At 34.8% G+C, this 20,846-nt stretch overlaps 1 protein-coding gene across 1 annotated transcript; it reads right to left on the bottom strand.

The window, feature by feature from the left end:
- Nucleotides 1–12,993: 12,993 nt before the first annotated feature.
- Nucleotides 12,994–14,405, bottom strand: LOC117576168 (uncharacterized). The gene is made up of 2 exons (XM_034260748.2): nt 14,233–14,405; nt 12,994–14,170 (listed from the first exon to the last, which is right to left on the bottom strand). The coding sequence occupies exons 1-2, from the start codon at nt 14,319–14,321 to the stop codon at nt 13,027–13,029; spliced, it is 1,233 nt and encodes a 410-aa protein (XP_034116639.1). The 5' UTR covers nt 14,322–14,405; the 3' UTR covers nt 12,994–13,026.
- Between the last annotated feature and the right edge of the window lie 6,441 nt (nt 14,406–20,846).

The raw sequence follows: 20,846 nt of genomic DNA, 5'->3' as shown, positions 1-20,846 counted from the left end.
CTTTTATGCTCAACACTTGTGACATAGTTAGATTATGTGTTATTAAAGGTTGGCAAAAAAAATAAGCTTGTCAAAACTAAATAAATAATATTAAATATAACTTAAAGTAAATAAATATATATTACAAAAATGCATTTCATTTATATTTAAACAATTCATATAATAATAAATTTTCAAAATTAAGATAAACTGAAAAGTAATTTTTGAGGACAATGAGAAGGAGTCTATAATCACAAATTGCAATAACAAATTTACTGACTAAACAAAAGAAATAAAAGGTATTGCGAGATCTTATTCTTATTTCTACAAATTGGACAACATTTTCTTAGAGATGTTAATAATATTAAATAATAGTTGTTGAGTAAAGTCACACAGTAAAATAGTTTTAAGTGCTATAGTCGAAATCATTCTTAAACAAACCAAAAGCAAATAAATGGATTGTCAGGTAAAATGATCTGCTTCATACTTACTCAACAAAAAATGTAGGTGTTTACAAATAAATATTAATAATTTTAAAGTCAATACAAAGGAAACCAAAAGTAAAAAATAGTATGATATTCTAGGATATTTCTTTTTATGAGTTAATCTATTGAATTGTAATGGTTGGAAAATTAAAGCATATGAAAGCAACGCCACTTCTATAAAGTTCTTTTTGTAGTTTAATCGCTTCAATTGGGGCTGCTGATAAATAAAACTCATTAGTGGTAAATTCTATAGTACAAAATTATTCCTAAGCATTCATTAAATTGTGATTCTTGGCAAATAAATCTCTGTAGTTTAAAGAAACCAAAAGCAAATAAAAGTATTGCATAGTGTTCATATTCCTCAAGACTATTATATTTATTTATTTTAAGTGTTAGTATGTCAAATTATTTGCTAATAAAATTCAAAAGTATCAAATTATGTAATCAAAACTATTCTAATATATTTTAAGTTATACTTCTACCATATTATTTTCTTTCCTTTCAATGGTCAATAAATTTTTACTGCATTCTCAAATACTCAAACACTCTTTCTCCTATTGAAGTCTATCAGAATGCAGTTTAAAGAAAATCAAATATCAACTTGCAATGCTGATTCCTTTGGGAGACTAAGATCTCGCCTGTTTATTGCCTTGCCACTGCTGCTGAGTTGCCTATGAAGGTCTCAAGTTCTTGGCTGCTGCTGTTGATGTTGCTGTTGCTGTTGCTGCTGTCCGTTTGCACCGCCAGCTACATATGTCACAGTAACGCCGACAAGACAAATACACAATATTAAAGTAAACATGTTAAAACCATAAAAACGCAACTTCACAAAAGCAGCGCAATGGGGGTGAAAGAGGGAGTGAGAGTGGGAGTGGGAGTGGGAGTTGGTGGCATGCAACTGCAAAAAATATTGCTAGGAAGCAGCAGCAGCGCCACAACAAAAACACGCGCCAGAGAAATCATGTAGAAAGCTTTTGCTATTGCTTCTGTGCAGTGTAAAGATGTATGAGAGTGTGTGTGGGTGTGTGTAGGGGTGTGTGGGTGTGTGTGTACAGTGCCTTGCCACGTTTGCACAAACTCTAAGGCTATATTTTTTGCGCAAGCAACGAACTGGCGAACAGTCGACTAATGCACAACAATGGCCAGAGCAAAACCAAGCGAGAGAGAGAGAGAAAGCGAAGGCTAGTGAAGTTTGAGGAATGCACAAGGCCAGCAAGTGGGAGGAGTGGAGAGGTGGGGGCGGTGCCATGACAAAATATGTGAAATCATGAATAAACTGCCATGTGCACAACATTCAACATTCGCCGAAGCAGACGAAGCCGAAGTTGAAGCTGCAAATGCAACTGCCTCCTCCTTCGCCTCCTCCTTCGCCTCCTCCTTCATTCTCTTTCTATTTCTAGGCTGCTTGCCACGGCCTTTGTAGCTGCTTCCTCTTGGCCGCGTTTTCTATGCTTGCCGCTGGCTGCTGGCTGGCAAGCAAAGCAAAGCAAAGTAAAGCCAAACGCCAAAGCCAAAAGCAAAGTGCACCATTGCAGTAAAACTGAAAAGTGAAAAGCGAAACGGAACGTTTCTTTGTATGCAACAAATCCAGCATGCAACTTGACTTTGCCTCGCCTCCGACCACATGCCACATGCCACACGCGACAGGGCATTTCTTTTCACTTTTCACTTTTCGCTGTCTTCAATTGAGTGCACTGTGACCGTATGTCAACCAACGAACTGTGTGACTAGAGTCCAAACCATAAACCAATGTCGATCTAAGTGTGTGTGACATACCCCGCAATTAGATGACAAAATGTGGCATGCTCTACGCGAAAGCAGCTGCCAAATAGATTGCTATTTTAGTTGAAAATATATTGTGACAAGGTCGGAGCAGCAGACAAGTTTGCGAAGGCAGCAAATGCGACTCAGAGATACCCTATAAGAGCGGAGATAGCTTAAAGACACACATGTGACAATAAGTCACCACAAAACTGATGAAGATCTAAATTTGTAATGCATAAAAATTTGATATTAATATTATTTATTATATGTGTTGCATGTCATAAAATTATGAACCCATTTTTTTTAATAAATTTGATATTTTAAAAAACTTCAAAAGTGAAGTGATTTTAAAATGTAATTCATTAGAATGTTCATTAATATTTCCATTGCTTTAATACCATTATTGATCCGATTAACAAACTATTTTAACATTGATTATATTATGGGTTGCATATAATAAAATTACGATTAAAAAATGAATGGTTAAAAAAATAAATGAATATAAAAATTACCATACAAAATTGTATTATTTTACAACTTTTTCCCATCTTTTTGTGGGATAATTTGTCAGCCATATATAAAAATTTGAAATACTACATTTATTTATTATACTTTCAGAAAATTTTTAATCAAACAATCGAAAATGCAATTTCATATATCGATCGCTTTAATATAAGATCTACATAAATGTGGACTTCTAGGACTTCTTCTTTATTTCTTGATCTTGATCTCTAATATGAATGTGGAATATATGTAAATATTAAAAGACAAATACGTTTCTTATTATTTAGAAATTAAGTTCAATACTTTCAATATTACAGGGTATATCAGAAGTCTACCTAACACAAACTTTACATCAAAGAGTGACTAAAGATCGAGCTCAAGTGGAACTTTGAATATGAATCGAGAGTATTCCGAGTGTTGGTAATGAAACTTTTGCCAATGCGTAAAGAATGAAAGCTATTAATATTGCTGACAGCCGACAATAAACATAGCAAAAGGAGTGTAAACAAAAATGAAGGCGTGGCGAACAGTGCCTGCAAAATTTATGTGTGCTCAGCCTTGAATTCGTTTCTAGCAAGTCCATTCTAATAGCTTTGACAAAATCATTTCACTTGCCGTCGCTTGTTAAATCTTGCATACCCAAAACTCACAGTCACATTCACATTCACACACTCAGACTTGCAGTCACATTTGCAGTATGCTTGTTCAGCATTGCATGGCATTGCCCTTTTGCCAGGCTTTTCTTCTGCTCACACATTTTCCGCTCGTTTTTCTTTTTTGTGTCCGCAAAATGCTCTTTGCCAGCTTTTCTGGCTCGTCTGGGTTTGGGGTCATTTTTTTTTTTGCTCTTGCTGCTGCTGCCAGCTGAGCTTTAGTGATGAAGGGTGCAGCTTAAAAATGAATCATTTGACTTTTTCTTATTTAATAATTTATAAGAATTAGCAGAGATTTGCATTTTTTCACTCTCTCTCCGTCTCAGTTGGCGCTGCAAATTTCTATTTAATTTGAAATTTATTGCAAGCAATTTTCTTTTTGCCTGCTGTGAAGTTTTACACTCGCACTATCTGCCACTGCTGCTGTGGCTTCTTGCATTTGGCCCTGACTCGAACTCGAAGTCGCGTCGGCACTTTAAAGTGCTCCCAAGGCAATTGTATCTGTTGTATCTTTTCTAGTTTGTATCTTATATAGTTTGCAGTTTGTTGTGGCTGCCAAAAAGTTTTCGCTATTCGACTCCAAGGGCATTTTCCATTTGACATTTGCCTAGAAAACATCTCTCTTTGGGCAATGCCCCGTTCCGACGACTCGCTCAACTGCTCAACTGATGCTTCATTAGCAACGACAACAACAACAACAACAACAACAACAAAATTGTATCTCAGATTGTCTTTCAAATTGTATCTTATGCTGGCTGTTGCTCGCTAGTTTGCTTGCTTGTTTGTCTAACTGTCTGTCTGTCTGTCTGTTTGTCGTGGAATGCAAACCAAATGCGCGTTAATTTTCATTTTCATTTGGCTTTTGAATTTGCATTTGCCAGACAAGTTGTGGCATTATGGACGAGGGCGCAACTGGGCGTGGCCCGCACGCCTTTCGGCTGCATCATTTATATTTGATATGCTTGCCATTGCGTTTACCATTGCTGTTGCCATTGCAACTAAATTTGCAGTGAGCTTAAGTTGCCATTAATGCCACGAAGCGCACTCTGCATTCTCTTCATCATCATCATCATCATCATCATCCTTTTGCACTGCGTCGTCGTCTTAAGAGTTGAGTAAGTTCTTAGGGGAGCTGAAGCAAAAGTTCTTAAATTATTGTAATTTCATGGCATTCCGGCCAGCAAAAACAACAGCAACAACGTTGCATGACAGACAGTCAGTCAGTGAGTCAGTGAGTCCTTGGCCAGCTTAAAGTTGTGCAGTAATTAATTAACTTTGCTTGCTTAAGAAATGAAATACAAATAACTTTGACATTTGTTTGCATAATCTAATTGCGTATCCATTTTTGCTATTAATGATGTTCAACAGGCCACTTGAACACAAACGCATCTCTCTCTGTGTCTATGTCTGTCTCTCACATCTTAATTCGCCTGCTCAAATGGTTATTAGACAGCCTTAAGACGACTCATCCTTGGCATGTTTATGAAGTAGTAAGTGCTTACTCGCTTGCTTGTTTACCTTATGTCATGCCTTTGCTTGCCATCGAATAATCCGATACGGTTCACACACAAATGAATTTGTAAATTAATTACACATAACTCATAATTGATACGCTTCGCATCGACTTCGTCTCTCAGTCTCTGTGTCTGCGTCTGTTGTGGCATGCAACAACAAATCATGTTGCATGCACAACTAACAGGATATACTCAACCACACATAAGACGCTAACGCTATGCAAACTTATTTATAGTTAACATACTCGTATTTCGTATCAAAAGTACATTTCGGTACATCGTTTGGCCATAATCAATGCAAAAATATTACACAAATAATAATTAAGATGCGTATTTGTTTACTAGCTTGCCTCAAGTGTTGCCAGGAATTTTCAACTTAAAGTGTTTAGCAAATTTATGCTTAACAAAATCGCATTATTAACATATTCAATCGAATGTTGCAACATGCAAAGTTCATTTAAATTTAGTTACTATTTTGCTAGCAGCAAATCATATTCTCTCAACACATTTACTCAATTGCAGATAAGTATTTAGCTTGTGCAGCTAAAATAAAGACAACACAGAGTATCCATCTAATTACCAGTAATTGATATTTATATAAGTTAATTAGTTAGAAAGCAACTATCGAGTGTGATCGACTGTGAGATAACCGCTACTTATTTTAAATAAAACTATGTTCTGAAAAAACTCTAAAATATACCGAAGGCTAAATTTGGTATATCGATATAGTTGAACCTTCAAAATATACCACAGTGTCGAATTTGATCGACTCTGAGATACCCGTTTATCATAATAATAACACAATATTCTGAAAATATACCAAAATAATATACCCATATAATACTAGCATATACTATATATATTTGGTATTTCAATAAAGTTATACCTTAATATTACATAAAAAAATACTAAAATATACCGACTGACGAGTTTGGTATATCCCTAAAGTTCTACCTTCGAAATATACCACAGTGTCAAGTGTGATCGACTGTGAGACACCCGCTACTCATTTTCAATAACACAATATTTTGAAAATATTCCAAAATAATATACCAATAAAATACTAACATATACTTAGGGCTAAATTTCAATATAGTTTTACCTTCAAAATGTGCCACAGTGTGCTCGACTGTAAGATACTCGATACTTTTCATTAAAAAAAAACCATATTCTAAAAACATACCAAAAATATACCGAAAAATACTAAATTATTGTCAAGTGTGCTCGACTGTGAGATACCCGCTACGCATTTTCAACATCATCATATTGTGAAAATGTACCAAAATAATATACTGAAAAAATACTACAATTTCTACCTTAAAAATATACCACAGTGTGGATTGTGCTCGACTGTGAGATACCCATTGCACATTTTCAATGACGCAATATTCAGAAAATATACCAAAATAATATACCAATTAAATACTAAAATATACTGAAGGCTATATTTGGTATTTCAATATAGTTCTACCCCTTAAATATATGTCGCAGTGTGCTCGACTATGAGATACTCGGCACCTTTTATTTAATAAAACAATATTCTGAAAATATACCAAAATTATACCTAAAAATACTATAATTTCTACCTTAAAAATATACACATAGTGTTGAGTGTGCTCGAATGTGAGATACTATTCATATTCCGATAATATACTAAAATATACTAAAATATACTGAACTCTATACTTTTTATATCGATATATATAGTTAGTTATACGAGTATATCTTCTCGGCAGTTGACGCTTATCAATAATATACAATATATACATTATAGGGTAAGAGATGCTTTTTTCTGCTTGCTTATAATACCCTTCCACCTTATGGGTAACGGGTATAAAAACCTAATTAAATATCTCAAAGGCTACATCTGTTTGTGATTTCTTGACAATAGAGCTATAATTCTTTTATAAACATAAAATGTTTGCAAGCAAAGCTTTGAAATTTAATAAATACTTTTGGGACAACTTCAGTAAAACTTCATTCATTAAAAAGTGTGCTTGGAAAATGTTGAAATATAATAATAATATATTTAGTATCGAGTGAGTTTTAAATAACAAGTGGTCTGAAGTGTTTGTGTGTGTGTGTTTGTATCGAGAATGTGATATTTTATAAGAGAGCGAGTTGCTGCTGCTGGATTTTAAACAAGCACTTTGTATAACAAAGGCAACACACACACACACAGATACGAATACACACTCACACACACTCAAGTGGACTTAGCAGAGTGGACTCAACTCAAAAAGTTGTTGCTATTGTGTGTTGGGAATTTGTTGGTATTCATTTGAATTCAATATGCATTTTATTTGCTGAAAAATGTTTAATCGATTTTATGCAAATCATTTTTTCTCCTGCTATCCCTTAGCTTTGGCCAAACACTCAGAAGCCATTACAAAATAATAATAATAATAATAATATTCCCTTAAAATGTGAGGAGGCTTGGCCGAACCAAATCTGTGCGAATGGAAAACTGACCCATGCTGGCTACAAATAAATTATTTTATTTTCTGTTAGAGATGCAAATGTTATGCAAACAAAGAAAACTTCCTAATGGAATTTCCCACATGTCCGACATATGCATAAAACCTTCTAAGCAAACACACACACACACACACACTCAGCTACCTCAAGGAACACTTTCTCCCTCTTTCCTTCCCTCTTCTGCACAGTTTGAGCTCTGTTTGAAAGCACTTCACACGCATGTCAAAAACCTTGTGCCCAAATAATGCAAACTCAAGTTTTGTAATTTGAAAGGCGATCGAGATTCTAATTTGCAGCACTTTTCCCTTCCCCCTTTCCCCTTTTCTCTTTCATCCTTCCCTTTGGACAAACTGAGTGCCAATTTCAAATACGCAAATACATTCTCATACATGAATTGTTGTTGTTTCTGTAGCTGTTGTTGTTGGCGTTGTTGCTGCGGTTAAGCGATTTGCTGCATTGTGGTTTTGGTGCACCAAGCTAATGAGTTTGCGGTTTCCAGAACAACGAGCATAATTGCTTTTAATTGCAATAAGCGAATTATTCAGACTTGTAGTTGCGGTCGCCGCTGCATTAACAAAAATCCCCCAGCCTCAGGACTGCATTGGCCAACAGCCACAGCTTCAGCCACAGCCACAGCCATTGCCTCAACTCTCAGCTTCCACTCATAAATGGTTTGGCATTAGCTCAATTCATTGCGTTGTGATTAAAAGTGCTGAGGGCAGTGTGGCGAGGGGGAAGGGAAGGGGAAAGTGAAAGAGTTTGCAGTTTTTGATGTTGTAAAACTTGAATGCTAATCAACTGTCAACTGCATGAAGACATAATCCATTTAGCCACCTCCGCTTGATTGCTTCATTCTGTGGTAATGTGAGAAAGTAAGCAATGCAGAGAAGCAGAGAAAGGAATATTAATTTTTAATTTGGAGTGGTTATTTTTACAGACAAATGGCAACATTATTTCATGAACTTATTTTGAATGAAATGTTTATTGATTTCCTTTTTAAAATACAGAAATTTAGTATTACATGTAATGTATTGAATGAGCTACCAAGTGACCAATTTATGTCAGATAAGTTAAATAATGGAATATTTCAATGAAATATATTTATTTATAATTATCATATTATATATGATTTTATTATTTTTCAAGTATTTAGTCTACCAAGTGACCAATTTTTGTCAGATAAGTTTCATAATGGAATATGGGAATGAAATATTAAATATTACATTTGTTTATAATTATTATATATGATTTTATTAGTTTTTAATTATTTAGTGTATATAATATATATTTTTTAGTATCTTGTTTTAGTGTTTATTAAGTATTTATTTCTAAGGACAAATGACATTATTGAACTTAATTTGATTTGTTTTTGTCTGGTCATAATTTAAGTTAATTAGAATATTACCACAAACTATGGTCAATTATATTAGGCGATCTCTTAAAAGATTTGTAGGAGAGACTCAAACTTATGGACATCATATTACATATATAATTTTGAATATAATATATATCTAAATACTATATTAGAGAGAGTCTTATGGAAGGTAGATCCAGTGAGTGGATAAATTGTTCATGCTGGCTTTTATTTTCTTGATAAATTAAATACAATAAAATATAAAGAATATTAAAGTTAGCCATTTAAGCTTGGAAAGAATCTATACTCCTTTTCATCAAATTATGAAATTTGCTTTTAGCAGAAAAGAAAGAATAATTCAGTCTGGTCTTATAATCATCATCAATGCGGTGCAGTATTAATCGATAAACATTCGTAGTATTAGGAATTGGAATATGTTCTATTACTTAGACATTACAATTCTCAAACATAGACTTATCTTGATTCTCAAGACAAAAACTCAACTACAAAACTGTCTTCAAAGACAAAGGCAAAGCTGCTGCTGCCAAATGCATGCAACATTGCAACATGCAACATTAGTTAAGACTCTTCGTGCTCCCTTTGTTAGTTATGCAACTGTGCTACTGCATTCGATAGAAAGTCAAATCCGATTAGCATTTATGTGGCAAAAACCACAGCAATAGCAAGACGAAACCCTGAGCACCTTTCAAGGGCGCAATCTTCTTAGCTGCCACAGTGATTTCACCCCATCCCCCCTCAATACTCTTGAAGTTGCATGCAACACTTGCCCCATACCCCAAGGAAGAGACTGTAATAATAAATTGCAAAGTTTGATGTCTTATCAGTTGGGCATTTTAATTGAAATTGCGACAAATCAAATTAGAAATAGGCAATTAGCTAATCAGGCTTTAAGTCCAATTGTCCAATGTGTCCACAAGTTTTGCGGCAGGCGAAGAAGGGGTAGGGGGAGAAGGGGAAAGCACTTAAATTGCGGCCGGGGAATTTGGCAAACTTTTTGAGCCAACTTTGGCTGCTTGTTTGACAATTGAAACAATAGCCCCCGAAAAGGAAAACTTTTGGCCAAATAGTTTGCCATCGCCCCCCCCGCTACGATTCTTTGTGCAGCTGACAGGCTAAGAGAGGGGGAAGCAGAGAGAGAGGGGAAGGCAGTCGAGTCGCGTGGCCATTCTCCGAGATGTGAGTAATGGCGCCTCAAAACGCAGCCGCCGCAAAACATGAAAAGTAAAGCCGCTTTTGTTTGTCGCATGCGGCGACCATAAGAGCTCCTCTCTACGTATGTATGTGTGTGTGTGAGAGTGTACAAGTGTGTGTGTGTGTGCAGTGTGCAGTGTGATGGCAATTAAAGAGCGGCAACAAAACCACAATAGGATTATCAGTTTTGCTGCTGCCGCTGCTAATAAATGCCAATGTGCAGCATCAAATTGAATTTGCAACTGCAACTGCAACAGCTGCATACGAAAATACGTGTAGAACAGCTTGCCCCATCATCATCATCGATGTGTCAGCAGGATGCAGATGCAAAGTATCGAGTTAATTGAATCAATGCAATCAACGTCAGAGTTAGATGCGCCGCAGGTGGAGCATGCTTAAAAGATTGTTTTGATTTATGCAATTATTTATGCAACTAGCTATTTATTTTATAATTACAACTATTAATTGTTTTCTACTTTTTTTGTGCATTCTTAATTTCCCGTTTTTTGCATTTCATTTATTTTTAATTTTACTACTGAACTTGAATTTAAAATCAATTAAAATTAAAGTTGCTTTTCAACTTTTAAGCGGAAGTTCTCTGACAACATTCTAAAAGAGTTTAATATGATTGAAATTATTAATATATATCTTTCATCTATATTTGACAATAATATTAATGGGAATATCAACTATTAAAAAGTATTAGCTTTAATTTGATAACAATTGTAATGAAAATTTCTTTTGAACTTATAATAAATTACTTCTAAGCTAAGAGTTCATTCGAATTGTAACGAATTCTAAAAAGATGCTTTAAAATCTATTTTTTATTTGTGATATTTGTTATATATAGATATTTTATTTTCAGAACTACTAATTGTAATCATAACGAACTAACTATTAAAAAGTATTTCTTTACTTTACATTTGAAATCAATTACAATTAAAATAGCTTTCCACTTTTTAACTCCTCTGGCAACATTCTAATAAATTACTTCTAAGCTGTAAGTTCGATCTGATTGTCAGCCTTTTCACATTTTCGCTTCATTCATTAATCGTCTTTTGCCTCAATTGCAATTTCATTTGTCCACTTTTAATTGCGTTCATCAATCATTATTATGCGCACCGTCAATTATTCCAATCAGCTGCAATCGGCCCATTGGCGCAGTTATCTTCAACTTTATCTGCAACTGCAAATGATTGCGCCACACAATCACAGATGCACATCACACACACACACACACACGCACGCACATAAATGCAAAGCTGCACATTAAAAAGCAGCAGAAGAAATTGAAATCCTTGATAATCTGCAAGCGACTGTTCAGTAATTGATTTATCGATGGCGGCTTAACTGCAGACAATTAAATAATATCCAATAAACCCAAATTTTATGCATTGTTTTCATACCCTGCAGGCAACGAAATTGTGGATAATTTCAACTGCAGATAGCATTAATGATAACTCAATTGAAGTAATAACTATTGTTTGTAATTATATAAAATATTTCACTGTTCAAACATTTATATTTGATATAATCATTCGTGTTTTATATTCTTTCGTTACATTATGATTTTTATTTGTTATATAAAATATTACAGTATATAATCACAAATATAAAATACAGGATATTATCCAGTCGTTGCCTAAAAACCTTAATAGTTACTCATATTATGTTCAATACTCAAACTTTCATATTTTATATAGTCATTCGTTGTATATCATTTGTTTTATATCCATTTGATACTTTATGACTTTTTTTTTGGTATAACATTAAAATTTATAATACAGGGTATTTACCAATCGTTCACTATCATATGTCCTTAAGTTAGTTTGGATATACCTTAATAGTTATGTTCTATATGTTTTTTTATATTTATTCATTTATTTATAATTTTTATTGGTATAACATTACAGTTATTATAATAAAGGATATTTACTATTTGTTCCATTCTCCACTTAAGATAATTTAGAAGAACTTCATTGTCTTTTCATATCACTTCGCTTACTTCAAGTTTATCTATTTCACATCATTTATGTAGGGTATTTGCTAGTCGTTCGTTATGTTCTCAAGATAATTGATGACTTCTTTCATATAATTTTGTTTACCTAATGTTTTACCATAGTATAACATTAATATAGAGTATTTGGTAGTCACTCTATCTCTCAACCCAAATTCTACTTAGCTGCACCTCAATTGTTTTTCATTGCATTTACTATTATTATTTTCAGACAATCACTGAAAAATGCTCATACGTATTGATAAGATTATTACGCGACTAACTGTGAGTAAGCTGTACTAAAAGTTACTCTGTAAGTCATTAAAATAAAGTATAACAAAATATGAAATTTATTTACTTTAATATGCATCATTTCTATACTTTATATGCCACCATAAACATCAGGTATACCCTTTAAAAATTCACTTATTTCATACACCAACAGCTCTATAAATATTATGCATTTGTGAGTCGTAAAGTTCAGGGCACTATAATACAGGAAATCCGGAAATGCATTGTTGAAATGTGTCCAATAAAAAGTGCATGTGCATGTTGTGAATTATATTTTTTGTGTGTGTAGCAAATGCATTTTTCCACCTTTCTTTTTTTGTAATAATAGTTGTGATATTTTATGAAAATATTTGGATAACAGTTGTTGCTGTTGGCTTTAGTATTTATTCAAAATATGTATATATTTTTTTGTTGTTTGGTTGCCCTTGATTACGTGTCGTATACGCATCACACAAGTGCAGCAATGCCAATTGTATGTGTTGTGCAAACATAAATACACAGCCACTTATACACACACCAATACACACTTAGTTTCATATATGAGGCATACACGCTTAGTTCATAAACGTTGACAATTAATTCAGCAAATGGCTGCCATTCAACTAATTGGAAACGCTTAATGCGAATGCGAAACCAAAGCCCAAATGGCGGGCGCAATCTAATGAAATTATTTGTAGCAATTAAACGGCACCCCAGGGTGTGTTTTTGAACTGTGCACAACACACTTAAGAGACGCAAAGAGCGAGAGAGAGAGAGATAGAGCTACAGCTTGTACATATTTGAATAGCTAAGAACTTTAATCGGTATTCGAAGTGTTGGGGGCTTCCAAATATTTTGCCTGACAACAGGCCATCAAATTGGCAAATTGTCTGGCCTTGAGTGTGGTGTGAAAAAGTGACCCAGCCTCGGAGACTTGTTTAAGGTAAGAATCAAACTGCGTGCAGCTTAAAAGCTGCCAATTGGGGCACTTGTAGACATGATGATGGGCAGCTCGCTCATCAATGATCCACTCGCGATCGGAGCCAGTTTGCAACTCCAGCTCAGTTTCCACTTGTTGAGTCACAGCAGTTGAAAGTCCTGCATTGATGCGTTCCACAACAAAAGGATGCTCACAGATGAGCTTCATCAAAGGATGGGTTTGAGTGGCTTTTAAAGAAAGCAAAGCCCAAGGCGGCATCAACTGAAACCTCACGGCTGTAATCACAAATTCTATGTGCTCTTTGCGTAAGTGCCACGCTTCATCGAACCAACGCACGGCGGACATAAAGATCTCTAGCTCACTATTCACACCTGCCACATTGCTGCTGAGCATAGCGTGGACTTGCTTTTCGTTCAGCTCACAAAATTCTCTTCTGCCCACAGCTGAGAGAAAGTAGTGACTAACTCTCGTTAACATCAGCTGCTGCAGCGGCGTCTCTTCAAAGGGCAGCGTCTCCACAAATAACGCAAAAGCGTTTTCCTCGTCAAAGAGTTCGCGATTCTGAAAGTCATGGGAAAGCAATTCTTCAAGCTCTGGCATTTCCAGAAAACGAGCTGCCATATAGAGGTCAACAATGTGATCGCGTTGAGGCACAAGTTCCATCTTTGTCATCCACTCGTAGGCCAACTCAAAGCCCAGAGGTGTCACACTATCGGAGTTGATGTAAGCACACTCGAAGACAGTCACATTTTTAAAGTAATTTGTATATAGTCGCAGTATCATTTGGTGACACTTGAAGCTGTGGCCATGCACCACAACCTTGATGTCCGTTTGCTTGCGATTTCTTATCGACTCAATCATATGCTTTTCTAGCTTCTCTGGACTGTAAACCAGGTTGCATTCCAGATCCAAATCAAATTCATATCCCATTTCCTTCATTGAAGTTGCTTTACGACGCGCATAATTTCCTTTCTGGCTTGGTGCACAGATCTCTTCGATTTTTCTTAACATTTCCATATCTCTGAAATTACATGGACAGGTGCTGATTGTTTTTCTTATAGCATATTTTGTGGCCAAACTTACGTCTCCTTCAGCTCTGCAATCTCATCGGCTGTCAATGGGATGGCGTTGTTGGCCTTGCCATTTGCTTGCTTTGCACTTTGTTCGCTCATGCTTTAACATAGAATTTAACTTGTTTTGTTTTCTGTACAAGATAATCAAAGCTCACTTTCTTTATATACCCTGTTGAGGAGAGAAAAAGAGTGTTTAAGGCGCAGTTTGATTAGATTCGATTAGGGTACTTTGTAGGCTTTAAAATTGTATTTAATTGTTGCACCTTTTAACTGAATAATACTTCAAAAAGTTGAGGAGTATTATAAACTAATTAAAAAACAAAGACAGGAAATAGTCGCCATAAATAAATAAAACAAATATGCTTAAAAATAGTAATAGAATGATTTAGCTTCAAATTAGTATAAAAATAAATACAAATAAGTAAGAAATCTACTGTAGAGTATCTATCTATTTTTAATGAAAGCAAAATAGTGAAGTATTAAAATATACAAAATTAATATACCGCAAATACTAAATATATACCAAATCAATATACCATAAATACTTAAAATATACCGAACGCCGAAAATGTACACCCTATTTGGTATATTTATATACTACTACTTGCTAAATAGTGAAGTATTAAAATATACCAAATTAATATACCGCAAATACTCAATATATACCAAATAAATATACCGTAAATACTTGAAAAATACCGAACGCCGAAAATTTGCACCATATTTGGTATATTTATATACTACTACTTGCAAAATATACCATGGAGTACAAAATATACCAGTTTGACAGTCAACGAAATGCAGATTTTTTTTATTATTCGTTAGAAATAGGTAAGAAATAAAAAAGTTATCTATTTTCTCTTTCTTTAACAAACTTTTACCTGTTTTGTTTATTATTTTCCTTTTAATATATATTTAATTAGATTAAAAAGTGCCTTCTAAAGCATACCTTTTAGTTAGGCACACCCAACTAGAGAATTCTTGCTATTTAGTTGCTACTATAATTGCAGTTGTTTTTGCCGTAGTATTTACACAATGTTTGTACAATTAACAGCTTAATTTGCGGCTGGCAAATAGACCCAGGAAAAGACCACTTAGATTGCATTTAAGCAGCTCTTAAGCCCGAACCACAAATAGAAGTCTGAGCCCATGGCTGGCTAGGTTGTAGGTTTTTAGTAGCAGTTTAGCTCCAAGGGCTTTGCTTGAGTCCCGAGCACCGAGCCCCGAGTGAATGGTGAATAGTGAGTCCGAAAGTCGTTTTATCTATGCAGCCTTGTTAGAGGAGCTAGAGGAGCTACAACATTCGACTCATATCAGAGCCAAACCACAAATTTCAGTCATTACAGGCAACGACGAATGCAAGCTGAAGGCTGGTCAAGATTTTATGTGCCAACAACAAACAAAGCCAGGCAGTTGACCAGCAGCAGTCGAAGAGTCGAAGAGTCAGGTGAGAGCCATTTGAAACTGGAGCCGACTAACAGCTTGCCAGCAGCAACAAGAGCAACATGAGGTGAGTTGAGGGGGAGGGGGAAGGAAAATTGAGCTTAAGTTGCAATTAAGCAATTGCCCAGGTTGAGAACGTAATCCTTGGGCTGTGTAGAAACCCCAACTGGGTGTCTCTAATAGGAACAATTATGTGATATTCAATAGAGCCAGTTTCTACCTTCAGCCAGTTCATCTTTCATATCTCCAACGGCAGGTTGCAGCTGCAGTGGCAAGTGGCAAATGGCAACGAAATGCGGCCAGTTAGAGAGTTTGAGTTTGAGTTTGACTTTGGTTTCGTTGAATTCTTTTCTATTCAGTGCACAGTGAATGCAATATTTAAAGAAATGTTGAACCAAATACGAAGCTCTCTCGCCTTGACTTGCTTCTGCTTTTGGTGGCTGCGGTGGCAAGTGGCACAACTTGCGGCAACACGCAAAGCAAAGTGAGCAATGTGAACTAAATGAAACCAAACCAAACCGCGTCGCAACCCAAAAAAAAAAAATAAAGAACAAGAAAAAAACATTTTCTATGCCAACTTCAATGCGATCCGCAAGCGTTTTTCCTTTTCTTTTCCATCTTCGTCTCGTGTTTTTCAGCTGTGAGTGGAAAACTTTTTAGCTTTACCTTGCCCGCAATGAAGCTGAAAAAGGCCCAGAAAATTGCTCCAAATGCCGTTAGCTTTGATGCCCCAAGGGAGAAAGACTGCGACTGAGTCTCAGACTCAGTCTCAGTCTCAAGCTTAAGCTACTTCATGATTCGCTTACATTTCTAATGATGTACTCGATGCAGCAGCAAAACAGATTGTCAGCAAGTGGTCAGATATCGATTTGGAATTGAAAATGAAATTCAAATGGAAATTGAATTTAAGCTTTAATGATGCGCAGTTGAGGCATAAAGCCGAGAGGATTGTCGCTTATTCGCCGCCGTTTCTGCTGCTGTTGCTGCTGCTTGCCAATGAATTTCAAATTATCATAAACAAAACAATTGAACGAGCAGCGAAAATATAAACATAAACACGCACACACGAGACATCAAAATGCTAATAATCAGCGTTATGCGCTCGTTTCGATGTTGTTTGCGTCGCTCATACGCAACGTTGGCCCTGCACTAATCGCGGCACGCAGCATCAATAAGTCAAACACGTCAATACCAAGCACTGCTGCCAACAACAACAACAACAACAACAATGAAAATGAAACACAGCCTGAAACCGAGAGAGACAAACAAGGAGCAAAAGCTGAATTTATTGTTGCTCAATGTCGCATTTATCATCACTTTATGCTACTTAATCGACTCGTTGGCGTGCGTTTTTCTATGCTTTTGTTTCCGTTTTTGCTTTCCAGCTCCCAAATGTGTTTCATTGTTTACTTTTGTCTCTCTGTGAGTGTGTGCGTGAAACACACGCTTATTGTTTTCCAACACAAACATACACACTCACACACATTCAGTTGCTTCGGAGGAGGGGCAAGGACACGCACGTGCTTAAGTACTTTTCAGCGTCCCTTTATGCTTTATGGCGCCATTGAATTTTTCGGTTTGTTTTCTTATTAAAATATAATTTATATGTGCAGACGACGCGTCGTCGACGACAGGAGCGCAGACACAGCATCATCAATTGTTTAATAGAAAACAAAAGACACAGCAAAAAGAACAATAACAAAGTGGAATAAATGTACATATATCATCAATTGCCCAAAGTTCTTGAAACTTTTCTCCCCACATGTGAAATGGGGGCCATTTTTCGGCTACAATTTGCCAGGTCGCAACTTTGGCTCTAATAATAATAAGTGCTATTCATGGAAATCTGTAACTGCTTTGCTGCTTTGCTTTCATGCGCTCATCCTCTTGATGTCTTTCTCGGGAGAAGATTGAGAGTAGTTGAAGTTGGGGTGAACTTATTTCTTCCTTTTTATGACACTGATTATTTCTGTACTTTTGTTTGTTAAAGTAAGTTGAAATAAAATCTCATACCTTTATATTTAAATACACGGTACCCATAGACTAGAAGGGTGTTATAACTTTGTGACTCCATTAAAAGTATGTAATTTGGTACTGACAATAACAACTATAATTTTTATGATTCCTGAAAATTTGATTGCGATCGGATAGGAGTTGTTGAAATTATATAAGAAATACATTTGTATTATTCAATATTAAATTTGGTATATTTCTGTACTTTTTCGGTATATTAATTTGGTATATTTTAAAAGTAATACCACACTGTTTTGATTTTATTCACTAAGGTATATTAAAATTGTTGTAATATACCAATATACCAAATGTAATATTTGGTATATTTCTGTAATTTGTTGGTATATTAATTTAGTATATTTGAAAAGTAATACCACACTCTTTTGCTTTTATTAACTATGGTACATTTCAAATATTGTACTAAATCTATATACCAAATATATCATTTAGTATATTTTAGTATTTTAGCGGTATATTAACTCGGTATATTTTAAAAGTAATACCACACTACTTTGGTTTTTATTCACTATGATATATTTAAAATGTTGTACTATATTAATATACCAAATGTAGCTTTCGTTATATTTTTAGTATTTATTGTTCATCAATTTGGTATATTTTAAAATTAATACCGCACTGTTTTGCTTTTCTTCACTACGATATATTTTAAATGTTTAATTAAATCAATATACCAAATATATCATTTAGTATATTTTAGTATTTTAGTGTTATATTAATTTGGTATACTTTAAAAGTAATACCACACTATTTTCGTTTTATTCAAATTCAGCAGCAGTTAACTCCCGCCACAATCAACTGTAGTTTTCTTACTTATTTTCTCCACTTTTGTTTGCTTAAAGTAAGCTGACATAAAATAACTACCTTTGATATTTTTCTAATTAATGTCAACCCAGATTTATACGCTGATTTCATTTAAAGTGCAATTTGAAACAGACTGCAACACTAAATGCAAACTATTGACAATATTTATGAGAGTGTTTTGTAGCTAAAAGCCTTTTCAAATAATCCAACACACATAATATAATACAATTGAATCACGCAAACAAAAGCAGGCTAAAATTGGCGAGCATAATGAATAAATAGTAGAAACTAATTTATTTTTAGTTTTAAATCAATTTAATTAATGCATTGGCGGGCAGCAACTGTCAATTCCATATGAATGCCAAATATTTGGCAATATCCATGCTCTCCATGCTCGCACCTCTCGCTGAGTTTGTGATTCAATTCATTGTTTACACATAAACCTACTTTAATACCTTGTGAATAAGGTGCTCTGACAATGACATTTATGTATTCTATAAATTAGAAATATTCATTGAATGATATCTGTCTGTCCATCATTTCAAACTGGCTCAATAAATGCCCAACTAATCGCGTGAATAATTCATTGAAATTAGTTTTCTTTTAATATGGTATATTTAATTTAACATATTTCAATTATGTGCTCATACTTATTTGAATAAGTTTTGTTGCAATTTATTGGTCGATATGTTTGCTTAATTTTAAAAGCAAATTAAATTTACGCTATTTCGCGTCCATTCGCTGCCCAAATCAAATACGGTAAACAATCGAGCAGCAGCAACAGCAACAGCTACAGCAGCAACAATAACAAATTCACATCTCATAAAGTTATTTCATAATCAAAAATTACATATAAAATAATATAATAGCGAGTTTATAGTCAGTGAGTGAGTGCATAATATTATTATTGCTGATAATTTTGAACAACCTAGTTAATTTCGCATATATATATAAAACAATTTCATGTCGAAATATTTTAATCAACTTCGCAGAAGCGAGAGCAAAAAAAAATGTTGCACTGTAACAATTTTGCACAAACTAATTACGATGAAAATAAAAGCTGTCGGTTTCAGTCAATATTCACTTGAATGAATCGGGGCCAATTTATTAATGAAAACAATAATGCAGAGCCAAACAATGGATGGGCGAACAACTAATACCCTAGACAGGTTTATTATCAAGATAACGAGACTAACTTTAATTACTTAAACTATTTAAATACAGATCAAATTATAATTGCAAAGTTCACTAAGGAAAAATGAGTAAACAAAATAATTATAATAACTAATCAACTGAGCAGTTATCTAGCTCTTACTTTAATGGCTTTTCATTCAACTGAATAAGCCTAATTCATTAAACATAAAATGAAAAATGAACTTTGATTGAGTTTGCGAAAAAACTAGCGAAAAACAAAAGAGTCTTAAAAAAGTGAAGCCAATAAATTTCAATATGATTCAAGTCGCAGAAACTTCAATGAATAGTTTTGAAGGGTGCAAATGAGTGTATTCACTTGGTATTCACACACTCAGACACACATGTAAATGGAGTAGGAAGAGTTCTTAACTTTTTTAATTAAAGACTCCGGCAAAGTTGTTGTCGAGAAGCTGTTGATTAATCAACACTTGTCGAGTGCGGAAATAGACAAAGTTGTAATGAGTTTATTAATAAGACATAAATTTGGTCAGCTCTCCCCCTCCCCCCCTCGCAAAAGGCAAATTGTCATAATTTCTAATAGAAATAGGCAAAATCGAGTGCAGACTTGAGATACACTTGGTCATTGTCAGAGTTTAAGTAGAAGCTTGTGTTAAATCCTTTAAGTGACTGACGCGACTAACACAGCCTAGGGAAAGAATACTGCAGGACAAAGACCAGAACAGAGTCAGTTAGAGCCGCCCAGCCAGCCAGCCAGTCGGCTAATTAATGTGCAAAGTGTCAATTAATCAATCAGTCGATCGATCAATCCTAGCAGCCAACTGCGATAAAGTCAATGAAAACCCAATACCAATGCCAGCTAAATCCTCTAGTCAAAGGCGAGGCGCAATCTTTATAGCTGCTCTCTATATGTGTGTGTGTGTGAGTTAGTGTGTTTGTGTGTTAGTGAATGTGGGTTTGTATTGACAGGATAAACTCAACGAGCTGTCAAAGCAGGCAAAGGCAAATAACTGGCGACAAAGGCAAAACGGCAAAAAGAGTGCATAAACAAAAGCGGAAAAAAGAGAAGCAAAAAAAAGCTAAACAATATGGCGACAGCTTAATACACTATTGGATTAACTATATATATTTGCTGATATTTGGATAAGTTCTAAGTTAGCTTTCAATTCTTGAAGAACTATTTACTTAATTGTA

This window comes from Drosophila albomicans, chromosome 2R (assembly GCF_009650485.2).
Source record: "Drosophila albomicans strain 15112-1751.03 chromosome 2R, ASM965048v2, whole genome shotgun sequence".
NCBI lineage: Eukaryota > Metazoa > Arthropoda > Insecta > Diptera > Drosophilidae > Drosophila > Drosophila albomicans.
The sequence above is the reverse complement of the archived record's forward strand: the minus strand, read 5'-3'. Positions and strand labels throughout refer to the sequence as shown.

Excerpts from the sequence above, each read along its gene's own strand:
- LOC117576168 (XM_034260748.2), bottom strand. The coding sequence starts at position 14,321 with ATGAGCGAACAAAGTGCAAAGCAAGCAAATGGCAAGGCCAACAACGCC. Across the intron at positions 14,171-14,232 it reads ATTGCAGAGCTGAAGGAGAC|AGATATGGAAATGTTAAGAA; the intron begins GTAAGTTTGGCC and ends ATGTAATTTCAG.